Genomic DNA, 12,851 nt, shown 5'->3' with positions numbered 1-12,851 from the left:
CCCAAGAATTTTCTGGCAGCTACACTAAAAACAACCAGAGTAGAACAAAAAACACACAACAACCTGAACACACACCTTTTGTTTTTGATTGATTACTCCAGTAAATTAATTTTTTTTTTTTTTTACAAGTATTTTGGTTTCAGTGCATTTCCTGGTTGTGTCAGAGTAAAATATTCTACAGGGTAAAAATGACAAACTGGTGATTGGATTCTGAGGCTGAAGGGGAAAATGTCCCTTGTTTCTGCTGCTTTTTGTCAGGGGGATTTAAGTCTGAGGTAGGGGTGTCAAACATAAGGTTCACAAGCCAAATCCAGACCCAAATACGGCAACAAAACAGCTGGAACCCTTCTCTTTATGATCTGTCACAACTCCTATGTACTCTCTTGAAATTTTTTGTTTTACAAATTGATAAAACTTATAAATTTGACACCTGGAAACCTAGAGAGAGATCTGCCTTTGAGTCAGAGACATGTTTTTTTTTATTTGGGTTTCTTTTCAGGAACTTCCTCCAAAGGATCCTGGGAGTATTTTTGTACCATAAGCTGCAACTTCTTCTTTCGTAGTTCCCATTGTAGTTTCTATGCTGGTGTGTGTGAGGTCAGGTGGTCAGGATTACACCACAGATGTGAAAATGAATGAAAATTTAAAATCATTTTAAGATCTTAAAGAGTGCTTTTTTTAAAATCACAAAGTACAATACTGTAGTTTCAGATACTTGTTACTGCCTAAAGGTTATAAAAGGTTGCTGATAAACCGAAGCAGAATATAGTTGAAATTGTACTTATTCTTTTTAAAAAGTTCCAGATTTTTCAGTGTCTTGTGAAAATTGCTTCGTCAAATGGGGTAATTTTCATAATCTTCTTTGTGGCACTAAAACACATAGCTGTTGTTATTTTAAGGTCACTGACTTTGCTGCTCTTGCTTACTGGAGATCAAACCGGACTGCATCTGGCTCCTGAACTTTCAGCAGTTTGACACCCCTGATCTAAGGGGCCCAACACACCTCCACACCTGACAAAAAGAAAACAGCTTCATATCAGAGTGCTGTAAACATTTAAAGGTGCAGTGTGTAGAAATTGGCAGCATTTAACCAAACAGAAACAGTGAAAATAGGATATAATGTTCATATACGACTGTGAAGTATCTCAAAATAAGTGTACAATACTTCCCATAAAACTGTTGTTTTCTTTTCATTAAGACTGAAAAAAGCTTTTTAAATTAACATTACTGTGGGTCCCTTTCACCAAAGCAGACATAACAAATGGCCACACTGCAAAAAACTGAAATCTTATCAAGTGTTTTTGTCTTATTTCAGGGAAAAATGTCTTTTTAGACTTAACATGAGTAACATTCACTTGACCAGTCCAGAAAAGTGTCTTATTTCAAGTTATTTAAAGACAAAAATGTGGTCTGAATTGCTTGAAACAATTAAAAAAAAACCTGCCACTGGGGTAAGAGAAATGTGCTTGTCAAGACTTGAATGAAGTCTTAATACAAGTACATTTTTCTCAACTCATTGGCAGATTTTTTTACTCATTACAAGCAATTAAGACCGCATTTTTGTCTTTGAAAAACATGAAATAAAAAACTTTTCTGGAATGGTCAAGTAAATGTGGCTCATATTAAGTCTAAAAAGACATTTTTTTTTACTGAAAATAAGACAAAAACACTGTGTAAGATTTCATTTTTTGGCAGTGCATGTTTGTCTACTGGCAGGTTTGGGGGACAGAAAGAGCAAAACTTGGTTTTCATTAGGAGTCTGGCTGCAATTCCTGAAATCTACCTGGAAAGCAGGCATAGAAGAAGAGAGGACGTTGTTGTAGAAGCAGAGATAGCGTGTTGTCGTTTTATACTGAAGGACTTAAATTACCTGCATTTTATAAAAGTTAAAACTTGAGACTTGGATGCCCACATATATTTGATATCACATGTGAGAGTCAGTTTGCTACAATTCTAAGAAAAGATAACAACTGAAGTGACAGAAACTGTCAAAAAACAAGCGTTAAAATCAGTGTTGCTTTTCTTATTTGGAAATCCTTAATTACACAGTTATATTTGCTGAACGACGCTCAAGTTGCCTGTTTTCTGCTAGAGAGGTAAGGATGCAACATGCAGTTGTTAAATGTTTTGTAACAATGTTCATTATGTTTACATTAGCAACTATAATCACCAGCTTATACCTGATCTCTAGCCTATGAAAGTAAGGGTTACTGAAGTAAAATTAATAAACCCTCACCTCATCACTTGATGCTGCGGTTGTAAATGACGCCATCTTTGAGATTGCATTGATCACGTTTGATCTGCATGGGCTTCCGTCCCTTAGTGATGTGATGTTTTAGTAACGGATGGGCTCATTCTAAAATCCGAACACTCGGCGTCGCTAAAATTCCAATTTCTACACACTGCACCTTTAACTGTCTGTCATTGACAACACAAATAAAAACATCATGAACATATTATCACAGCTTGATTTAAAAAAACTGCTTGGACAAAATATCTACAATTAAAAATATCTTTGGCTTTGTGGCACAAACTGTTCCTTCACACTTAAATCTGAGAGTCCCAGAGATGATGTCATGACGCCCCCATGTGTTCAGCAAAAACACCTCATGAACGCAGAATAACCGTCAAGGAAGTTCCCTGAACAGATACTCTGACGACTGTGTGGAAATTAAAATGAGTGAAAAGCGAGATAAATAATCCCTGCGTTGGCAACACACCACTAATGCTGGAGAGAGGAAGACTATAAAGGCAAGTGCTCTGAAAATAAAAACTTCATCTATGGTGAGAGCAGAGTCACCGGGCTGTGCCTTTAAGAGGTCAGAAGTAGCTTTTCTCTCCACACTCCCACTGAACTTCATTAACACAAAGTGCAAGGTGCACAATGTCGCCACCTGCTGTTTCTCCCTGGTAATAACAGAAATATTCACTCCCTCATGTTTTAAAAATATACAATGATTTAAAGATAACTTCATATGACTTCAGAGTTAAAAGTGCTGTTAATAACAACAGCCTGTGTAAATATACTTACACTGCGGAGCGACTGCTTAGTAGTCTAAGAAAAGGCTTTTTAGCCGACTGTTCTAGTGTTTCAAAGAGTTTCCTTTCTGAGCGATGGGTCTGTAAAAATAGTTCTGCTACTAAAAGGTGTCTCAGTCCAGACTGAAACTGTGTGGATTTATTTGTGTGTGTAAACTTGTGACACTCACCCTGCTACAGGTAAGTGTCATGCTCTGCGCTGCTCAGACTCTCTTTGGACCCCTGTATGGTCATGTGATTAAGTAGAGGTGAGGGGTCACCTGGAGGCAGGTAAGGATTAGCATTCTCTGCTGACGGGAGGATTGTTTTCTTCTCTGCCTCCTGTTTAGACTTCATCGTGTCCTCTGCTCTCATTGTGTCTGTTTGTGATGTGAGAGGAGACTCCACGATGATGGTCGGTCTCTGCCGCAGGTCCTGTCTGCTCGGCGGGTCGGCAGCCATGATGGCCTTAGCGCCGTGCATCCTGGGAGGAGACTTGCAGTGGAGCTCTCCTCGAGACTCCTTCCAGCGCTTCAGCTGGGCGAGGTGCTCCTTCTCAATGTCTTTCTCAGACACCTCTAACTCAATAACCTGAAACACAAGCACAGAATGAGAGTGAATCACACAGAGGACGGGCAGCCTGGGTGTTTTGTTTCCAGTATTTACACGCAACAGGTCGAGTCTTTCTCTGTCAGGTTACAACAGGAGGGCAAAGTCGAAGGGGAGGACAGCTGAGTGAGCAGTAAAAGCAAGGTCACAGTAATAAAATGTGACTGTTTAACTGTACCTCGTGCACCAAGTAGGCTTCCTGCATGTACTGAGGCTGGATGGCTCGGAGCAGCTCCATTGTTTCATAAAGACCCTGACAGGTTTTCAGTTTTTCCTGGGATCCCAGCATGGACTTTAGGAGAACCAAGCCCACTCTGAAGAGGATCTTCACTCCTGTATCAAATATAAAGTCAGACAATGTGGTTACCACAGCTGTGTTTCTTTATGGTTTATAAAAAGACTTTGATGGAAGTGTTGAGTTACTGGTTAACCTGCCCTTTAACACCAACAGCAGAGGTTATGAAAAGTTTGGCACAGATGGAGTCACGGAGCCATCAGTTCCTGCACTTCTAATCCCAATGATGAGCCTCAAACCTCAAACCTGTTGGCTCCTGGCTTGGCTCTGCTCATTATGTCGGTTTGTTGTTGAAGTAAAGTTAAATTTGATCTGACAGTGTGTTTTACTCTGAAAGTCACTGGATTTTGTGTGGTTTTAGTGCCCGACTTTCTGTCCTACTTGATCTACTCCATGCTTAATGGTGTGGTATTGCTTTGGCATCAAAAACAGAAGTCTTGGGTATCCGATGTAGGAGGCTGAAGCTGTGCGTTAACACACAGACTTGAACTGGAACCAATCAGATGATCCTATGCCATGATGGAGCCATCTGGTGTGTATTGCCATAACATACACTCACCGGCCACTTTATTAGGTTCACCTGTCCAACAAATTTTCCAATCAGCCAATCACATGGCAGCAACTCAATGCATTTAGGATAGAAGACATGGTCAAGATGATCTGCTGCAGTTTAAAGTGAGCATCAGAATGGGGAAAAAAGGTGATTTAAGGGACTTTGAACTTGGCATGGCTGTTGGTGCCACAGTCTGGTCTGAGTATTTCAGAAACTGCTGATCTACTGGGATTTTCACCCACAAACATCTCTAGAGTTTACAGAGAATGGTCCCAAAAAGAGAAAATATCCAGTGAGCAGAAGTTCTGTGGGACAAAATGCTCAAATAACCACTTGTTACAGCCGAGGTCTGCAGAAGAGCATCTCTGAACACACAACACGTCCAACCTTGAGGCAGATGGGCTACAGCAGCAGAAGACCACACCGGGTGACCCTCCTGTCAGCTAAGAACAGGAAACTGAGGCTACAATTCACACAGCAACACCAAAACTGGACAATAGAAGATTGGAAAAACGTTGCCTGGTCTGATGAGTCTGGATTTCTGCTCCACATTCAGATGGTAGGGTCAGAATTTGGTGTCAACAACATGAAAGCATGGATCCATCCTGCCTTGTACCAACGGTTCAGGCTGCTGCTGCTGGTGGTGTAATGGTGTGGGGGATTTTTTCTTGGCTCACTTTGGGCCCCTTAGTACCAACTGAGCATGGTTTAAAGCCACAGCCTACCTGAGTATTGTTGCTGACCATGTCCATCCCTTTATGAGCACAGTGTACCCATCTTCTGATGGCTACTTCCAGCAGGATAACGCTCCATGTCATAAAGCTGGAATCATCTCAGACTGGTTTCTTCAACATGACAATGAGTTCCCTGTACTCAAATGTCCTCCACAGTCCCCAGATCTCAATCCAATAGAGCACCTTTGGGATGTGGTGGAACGGGAGATTCTCATCATGGATGTTCAGCCGACAAATCTGCAGCAACTGTGTGATGCTATCATGTCAATATGGAGCAAACTCTCTGAGGAATGTTTCCAAGACCTTGTTGAATCTATGCCACCGAGGAAGGCAAAAGGGGGTCAAACCAGGCACTAGCAAGGTGTGCTTCACAAAGTGGCCAGTGAGTGTATAGAGGCTTTAAGCATCCATCCTTTCCTGTGTTACCTAAATGCCTCGGTGGATTATGTTTCAAATTAACCTGGAGAATAATGAGCACATGGCCGAGCCAATTAGATAAATAAACACTGCTGTTGTGTGTTTAACTCTGTTTAGCCTGTGGTTAAACACACAGCAGGTGAAACCACTTTCATTCATAATATCGTTTACACAATGAGCCCTACCCTCACAAAGGAACATGTCCCACACACGCAGCACCAAGGCCCAAGGCAGAGTCCGAGAGAAGGCGCACATGAACCACTCGGTCATGTAAAGGATGGGCTCCAGCTTGTGCTTCTTCAGGTGACGGTGTGCCAAGGGGGATACACGTCGGAGCAGAGCGTACAGGATCTCCCCGTCCAGCTGGATCGCCTCCTGTGGAGACAACACGAAGGAGCAGACAGTGAGAGGGAGGGAGCAGATCTCCTTCTCTCCCTGCTTAATCTGATTGTCTGATAATCTCAAATATGTGGCCTGGTCAACACCTCGTGTTGGAGAACGTCTTTAAACACTCAGTGTTCTCAGGCTTTGCTAGAGGACTGCTGGTGTTGTTTTGCACAATAGAAAGACGCTTTCTTCGCAGTGTATGATGTGAAACACTGTGGATATATGAGTCTGCTGCAGCTTGAAGCGAGCTGTTGTTCAGCTTTTTACAGAATTGCAGAAGAATCCTTACCAGGCCTGTGCTGTAATATCCAGGGAGGTACTTCTCACAGATCTGTACCAGCACCCAGAATGCATCCTGAGACACAGAAAGAAAACAAGGGAGAAGATCTCTAATGTAGATGTATGATATGAATAAAGAAGATTAAAGATGTCGGTCGTTGTCGGTGTATAATCACCTCTGCTGGCATATGCATCAGGAGCACAGCAGCGATGGGAGCCTGAGCCTGACAGTAGCCCTCCTCAGGACGATGCAAAGTGTACGCTTTCAGCACGCGGAACAGGTCCTGCTGCCTGAATTTTCCAGCATTTACAATTTATTCAACTGTAATCCACATCCAGCCACATTAACACAGCGATAACTATCTGAAGAAGCAGGGCTTACCCATGACCTCCTCTGGCTGCAAACATCTCATGGAAAGGGAACTGTCGATGGAGGTCTCTCTCTATGACGTCCACCCATTTAGGATCCCCAGGCTGATCATCCAGTTCCTGAAATCACTTTTTCAGTCAACAACTGCTCTCGTATTCTTCACTCCTCCCTTAGTATTCCTCTGTTTTTCTTCCTTGCAACACAAACTTAGCCCAGGCACCTGACGTGTGCGTTCAATCAAGTTTAATAACGCCTTCACTGCAGGCACCATAGATATTCCTCTTACCTGGAATCTGCCCTGGTTCTGCTCCCTTCTGACTTTCCCTCCAGTGAGGTAGAGCCAGGCCCGTCCACGCAGGGAGGGAGGGATTCCCTTCTGACAGCGCTCTTTGACCTGAACACATGGAGATTCTTTCAAAGAGGGAAGTCTTTAATTGACTCATTTCAGGCTTTTTTCCTGGTAAGTTTTTTCGAGGGTATCTTGTTCCTTTTTTTCCCAAAACTGCTGCGACAACAAGTATATTAATGCTACAAATACAGCACTGCACATCCTGAAAACAAAGGAACACGAGTCCAGATCCATTAAAGCTTTTAAAGAAGACCTTTTTGTGTTTTTTGGCCATCCACTTGTCCCAGCTGTTGAGCATCTCCAGCCATTTTGACTCTCTCTGCCTCAGCACCTCATTGGGGATTTCTTCTGCACTGTGGAGATAAAAGCAAACAAATATTTTATGCAAAGCAACCCTGGCTGCACAGTCATTTCCTCGTACATGTGACAGGGATCCAGCCAGATGAGGGGGCTCATCTCTTCCTCGTCCACACAGGATGCATAACCTCAGACAAAACAGAGGAGCTCTTGCCAACGGCAGCAAAGTACAAGGAAAACAGGAAGCTACGGGAGAACTTTCCTCTTGTTCTGTTCCCTGCAAACTCCTACGCAGACAACGCCATATCTCACATCACTACAGTACTGTCACATCACACACCCTTTCCTTTTTTCACACTTTTAGGCGCTGACACACACGTTTCAGTCCATGGAACTTCTGCAAAAAAGTTCACAAGTTAAACACTTATTAAAGATGACAAAGTGAGAAATTTGAATTTGTAAGTCTCCAGAACACAACTTTGACTTTCTGAGTGTTTGTGCCCACTTCATGTATCTGTTGAGCCAGGGGCAAATTTACACCTTCTACCTTTTTCATTCTATTCTTAAAACTGTCTTAACCAATAAATAACTCGTGGCAGCTGAGCAGCTTGTTTTGCAGTTACTCCAGTGTCACCATTCGGTCAAAACAAGTTAAACAGCAATACAAGAAAATCTAGATAGTGAGGACAAACTTCTCCAGTATGCAGATTTAAATCACAGAGATGAAAAAAAAACCTTTGGCACCTTGAAACAATCCCTAAAATGTGCTTATTTAAATTCTGTATTTATGACCAGCACAAAAATAATCAAAAATAATGGGGTCTCTGTTTCTGTAACTTAAACTGAGAACAGAAGTCAGGAGGAATCAGTCATAATGAGAGTCATGTTGAGAAAATATCAAAACCAAACAGTTTAATCATCACGCTTTAGAAAAATTAGACTATAATTACCAGAAAATGCTGCCAGAATGCTTCTTTATTCAACAATCTGATCTTATTTGAAACCTGTATCACACATTTGTCTAGAATCACTTTCTTGGATAAGAGATAAAAGTCTTTGACTGAAACCTGCTTGGTTTTCATCACACACTTCAGACACATAACCTCCTGTTTTTAAATGTCAAAAAGCTTAAATTCGCCTGCTCCATCTATGAAATCATACATGGACTCACTCTATCACCCCAGATGAATATATTAAGCTGAAAACTACCTGCAGTTGTAGAAGTACAACTAGAGTCTACAGAGGAGTCTGTTAAAGGTGGAACCACAACCATCTTTAAAGAGGGCTTAAAACACAACAGGTCTGTAATCCCTTGTTTGTATCCATTGTTCTGCGTGCTTGTGGATGTGTGTGTGTGTGTGTGTGTGTGTGTGGATGTGTGTATACATGTATTTACTGGTCTGAATGTGAGTATGCTTATTTATATGGTATAAGTAGGGATGGGTATCCTTCACATTTAAAACAATATGGTACCAATGCTCAGTACCTGGCAATCTGTATCACCAACGATACCAATTTTTGATACTTTTGTGTGTTAATGTGCTAGTAAATATATATTTCTTTAACAATAAAATCTCAAAGTTTTTCAATTAAACACACTTATTTCTCAATATAAAAACTTGCGATGCTGTGCTCATGTCCACTATGATTTCTATCTGTGTTTTTTAATCTCTTTCTATTGTTATGAGCTCTGACCAGCTGGTGACTACACATAAAAATAGCCTTTCTGGCTAACTTTGGCATATTTACATGGATAATGTGTTGAAATTAAGGATGTCCCAATTCTGATTTTTTTTACGTCCGGTTTAATTCGATTTTTTCATGATATACCAATCCGATATTAATCCGATACATTTCTCCCACACTCCGTTGGGTGATTCAGTTGTAAATGACGAATCATATTTGTTGTATTAAAGTGAACCCTGTTGGTACCTCATCGAGAAACACTCACTTTACAAATATTGCAAGATGCTGTTTTATACTATCATGGCTTTTCAAAGAGAAGTAATCCTACACAGCGGACATGTTTGCAACATGGTTTGATTGACAGCAGCTGTAAAGCCTGATGGTGCTGAAAACACGTGAAAATTGGATTGGTCACGGTCATGTAACAAAATCTGGTGCAAGCTGATCCTCCAAAAATAGTCATATTAGGCTCTAATTCTGATCAGTGTATCGGATTGGGACATCTAGTTGAAAACTAATATGCACTGTCCCATTAACTAAATAAAAAACTGACTCATTACAATTAAGTTCTATAGGGAAAACGATGCTTGGCCCCTATCATTCAAGGTGTGATTGACATTGGCGTGACATTAGAAAATAAAACATTTGTCTGTTTTGATTTTTCTTAACACTAGGATTATCTAATGACTGCATGGCTCTTCAGATCATGAAGCCTTGCAGCAAGAAAAGTCCACTATTCTCATACTTCACACATTACCTGTTACAAGGTAGATGTGGCTTTACTTTAAAGGTCAAAGGTCAAAAAGGTTGGAAGCTGCTGGTCCAGGTGAGGAGAAATGAAGCTGTTATTATTACTAATATTTCATATAACAGAGATAGGCCGAGCTGTAAGTGCTACAAGAAGACTACAACTCGAGTTATTCCTGGTTAATTGAAAATGTATGTGTGTGTGTGTGTGTGTAAGATTTAGCATTATATGGCTCTACTTACGGGACCAGGACGGACTGCTGAGCTCCTCCTGTGAAGCCGTACTTGTCCACCTGAGCCTCAGAGATGGCGTTACCGTTCACCTCAGGGTCTGACCCAAACGAGCTGCCGTTCCCATTATCTGTCAGCTTCCCCCTGCCGTCCTGCATGTCCAGTCCATTGCCCTGCTCGGTTTTTGCCATTTAGTCAACATTCACCTGTCTAAAAAGTCGACGATCTGCTCACATAAACAACCCTAAACACTGTTCCCGAAAGCTGGACGAGCACTTTGAAGCTCTTCATTGAGACGACAGAGACTGTCAAAGCTAGCTACGGTTGCTAGGAGGATTTGCTTCCTGGCTGCTAGCTCGTTGATGCTATAATTAACGCACTGGTGTGGTTTCGAAAAGAAAGTCTTGTTCCTCTTTCCACATGTGCTCAAATGTGAAGAAAATATACTTGCAGACAAGAGTCAAAGTATCGAAGAAAAAATGCTGCTGTTCGATAAATTAGCGCTGTATATAGTAAGAAACTGAAGCTAACATGCTAGCATCATACAACTGTCAGCTGACACACACCTCTATTAAAGCCAGATACTCCTCTGTCAGCAAGAATGTAGGTTAGCTGGTGGCTACAAGGAAGAGAGGCTGGATGAGATTAGTAAACAAAACATCTATGGCATCCTCTGACTCTCTGTCTCCATCTACTGCTGGAAAGCACACGTTCAGAGACAGCGCTCACCCTCTTTGTGGACTACACCTACACCCATCCTACACAGAGCTTGGGTGTATCCATTGATTTTATTTATTCATTTATTTCTCATTTATTTATTTATTTATTTGAACAAATATAAAATTGCAAAAAGTCTTATGAACTTATAAACAAAAGGGGGTGTCAGAAGAAGTCAAGACACAACCATAAAATATCACCTTTATTAAAGCTCCTGTTAAGAGTTTGTGAGACTGAATCTAATTCTGATGTCACTTTGACTCTAAGAAAAAAAAAAAAGATAATGAAAAAGAAAAAAAAACTATAACAAGGTAACATGTAGCACAGATAGGTGGATCAAACTGCCTGGCATTGCTGCCTGTCGCACCTCCGACGGTGCCTTCAACCCAGCTGCAGGGTCATCAGCCGGGAGCCACCCTTCACCTATGTTTCGCTCCATTATTCCCGGAACATCTCTGAGTGGTGGAGCAGCAGTAGGGACGTCTCCCTACTGCTCCCTGCAGCTGGTTTTAGGAACCTTGCCTTCCCCACAACTTGTCCTTCCTGCGAAGCCAGAGCCAGAAGCTCCCTTGTTCAGCCTCCTCCGCAATGTCTCTAATGGCCCTTTTCAGCTTTGCTCCTCTGATGCCCAGGGTTTTGAAGAGGCGCTGGGCTGATGTTCCTGTGTAGCCACGGCACCCCACCTCAACAGGAAATGTAAAAGCCCTCCATCCACTTTGTACACAGGTGGCCGCCAGCTCTGCATACTTGTCCTTCTTCCTCTCGAAGGCAACTTCAATACCCTCCTCCCATGGGATGGTTAACTCCACCATGATGACCGTCTTGGTGAGGGAGGACCAGATGACTATGTCAGGTCGAAGTGAGGTTGTGGTGATCTCCAGAGGGAACCTGAGCAGCTGGTTGAGGTCAGCCATCATGTTCCACTGGGCTCCTGGAGTCATGAGGGACCACACCCTAGAAGTGTTGGACGGGCCCTGGTCCCCTTGCCTCACAAAGTGAATGCGCCTCTCCGATAGTAACTATTACTTCTTTGTTATTTATAACATCTGAAACCACTAGTGGGGGTTATTTTACAATAAGCACTGGAGAATCAAAAAGGTGCTAAGTAGTCTCAAAATTTTTTTTTCTCATTTATTTGGCAGGGACATTGCAATTGTACATAGACACAAAAAGAAACTATTTGCAGCTGATGCCATGCAAGTGGAGTTTGTAGCCAAGGCTAATTCTCAACTCCTGTCCCTGGTTGGGCCTTTCTAAGTTACATAAAACAAAAAATTACGTCACATAAAACCACAAGAAGTAACAGTGAAACATTAATAAAATCTATAAAAGAAAAGCAACAACAACAAACAGATTAAAACTTTTAAAAACTAGTACTACTAAAATTAGTACTCAAATAGATGAATAAATAAAGATAAATAAGATAAATCATGTAAAATGTAAAAGAAGAAATGGGGATGAGACAAAAAAAGCAATTTATTTAAAAAAAACAATTAAACTAAAATAGGTTGTTCATCAGCGGATCAAAACTTTAAGACCACAGCTAAAAAACAAACAAACGAAAAACTTAACCCCCCTAAAATAGAAATAAAAGTTGGAAAAAAGTACTCAGTAATGAGGAGCTTCACTGTTCTAGTTCATCACTTCAAAAATTGGTGATAGTTTTTTTTCTCCTATATCTTTTGGTAATTTTAAAATAATCTTACAATGCAAGTATTTATATCCTTCAATATAAACCTTAAACACCTTGTCACAGTTCTGGACTGCCAGCTAAGCTTAAGAAACTAAGCTTTTTTTCCTTAGATATTTCATCTCCTTAAAGACCTTGGTCTCAGCAGCCAAAATTTAGAAGTAGTCTACAAATCTAAAGTTGAATGTGTCTTAAGTCTTTCTTCCTGCCTGAATCAGTCACTTGAACTTTAGTGTTAGAGATAAAAGTCTCTAGGGTTGTATCAATGGCAGGAAAAAAAAAAAAAAAAGTGGGTGAAACACAGAAACCTCTGTCTCCCCTGTTTTCTGACAGGATGAGGAAGAAAGCACAGAGCAGATAAGTAGATAATCATTTTCTGTTAGTTTGAGCCTCTAAGCTCAGGGAGGTGCTTTAGAGTCCCTCTGGCATCTAAAAATGTGCTCAAGGAGTCCTTCATCCTGAGAGTGATAAA

General features: G+C 41.2%; 1 protein-coding gene across 1 annotated transcript; it reads right to left on the bottom strand.

Moving 5' to 3' along the window:
• Positions 1-1,581: 1,581 nt before the first annotated feature.
• Positions 1,582-10,656, bottom strand: LOC141805561 (TBC1 domain family member 10A-like). Its single transcript, XM_074690674.1, has 9 exons — positions 9,985-10,656; positions 7,265-7,364; positions 6,949-7,056; positions 6,675-6,781; positions 6,469-6,583; positions 6,303-6,368; positions 5,812-6,001; positions 3,806-3,960; positions 1,582-3,609 (listed from the first exon to the last, which is right to left on the bottom strand). Exons 1-9 carry the CDS (start codon positions 10,161-10,163, stop codon positions 3,214-3,216), a joined length of 1,416 nt encoding a protein of 471 aa, XP_074546775.1. The 5' UTR covers positions 10,164-10,656; the 3' UTR covers positions 1,582-3,213.
• Between the last annotated feature and the right edge of the window lie 2,195 nt (positions 10,657-12,851).

Source organism: Halichoeres trimaculatus, unplaced genomic scaffold (assembly GCF_033239565.1).
Source record: "Halichoeres trimaculatus isolate MK-OKI-2021-1 unplaced genomic scaffold, fHalTri1.1 fHalTri1_scaffold_16, whole genome shotgun sequence".
NCBI classification, from domain to species: domain Eukaryota; kingdom Metazoa; phylum Chordata; class Actinopteri; order Labriformes; family Labridae; genus Halichoeres; species Halichoeres trimaculatus.
The sequence above is the reverse complement of the archived record's forward strand: the minus strand, read 5'-3'. Positions and strand labels throughout refer to the sequence as shown.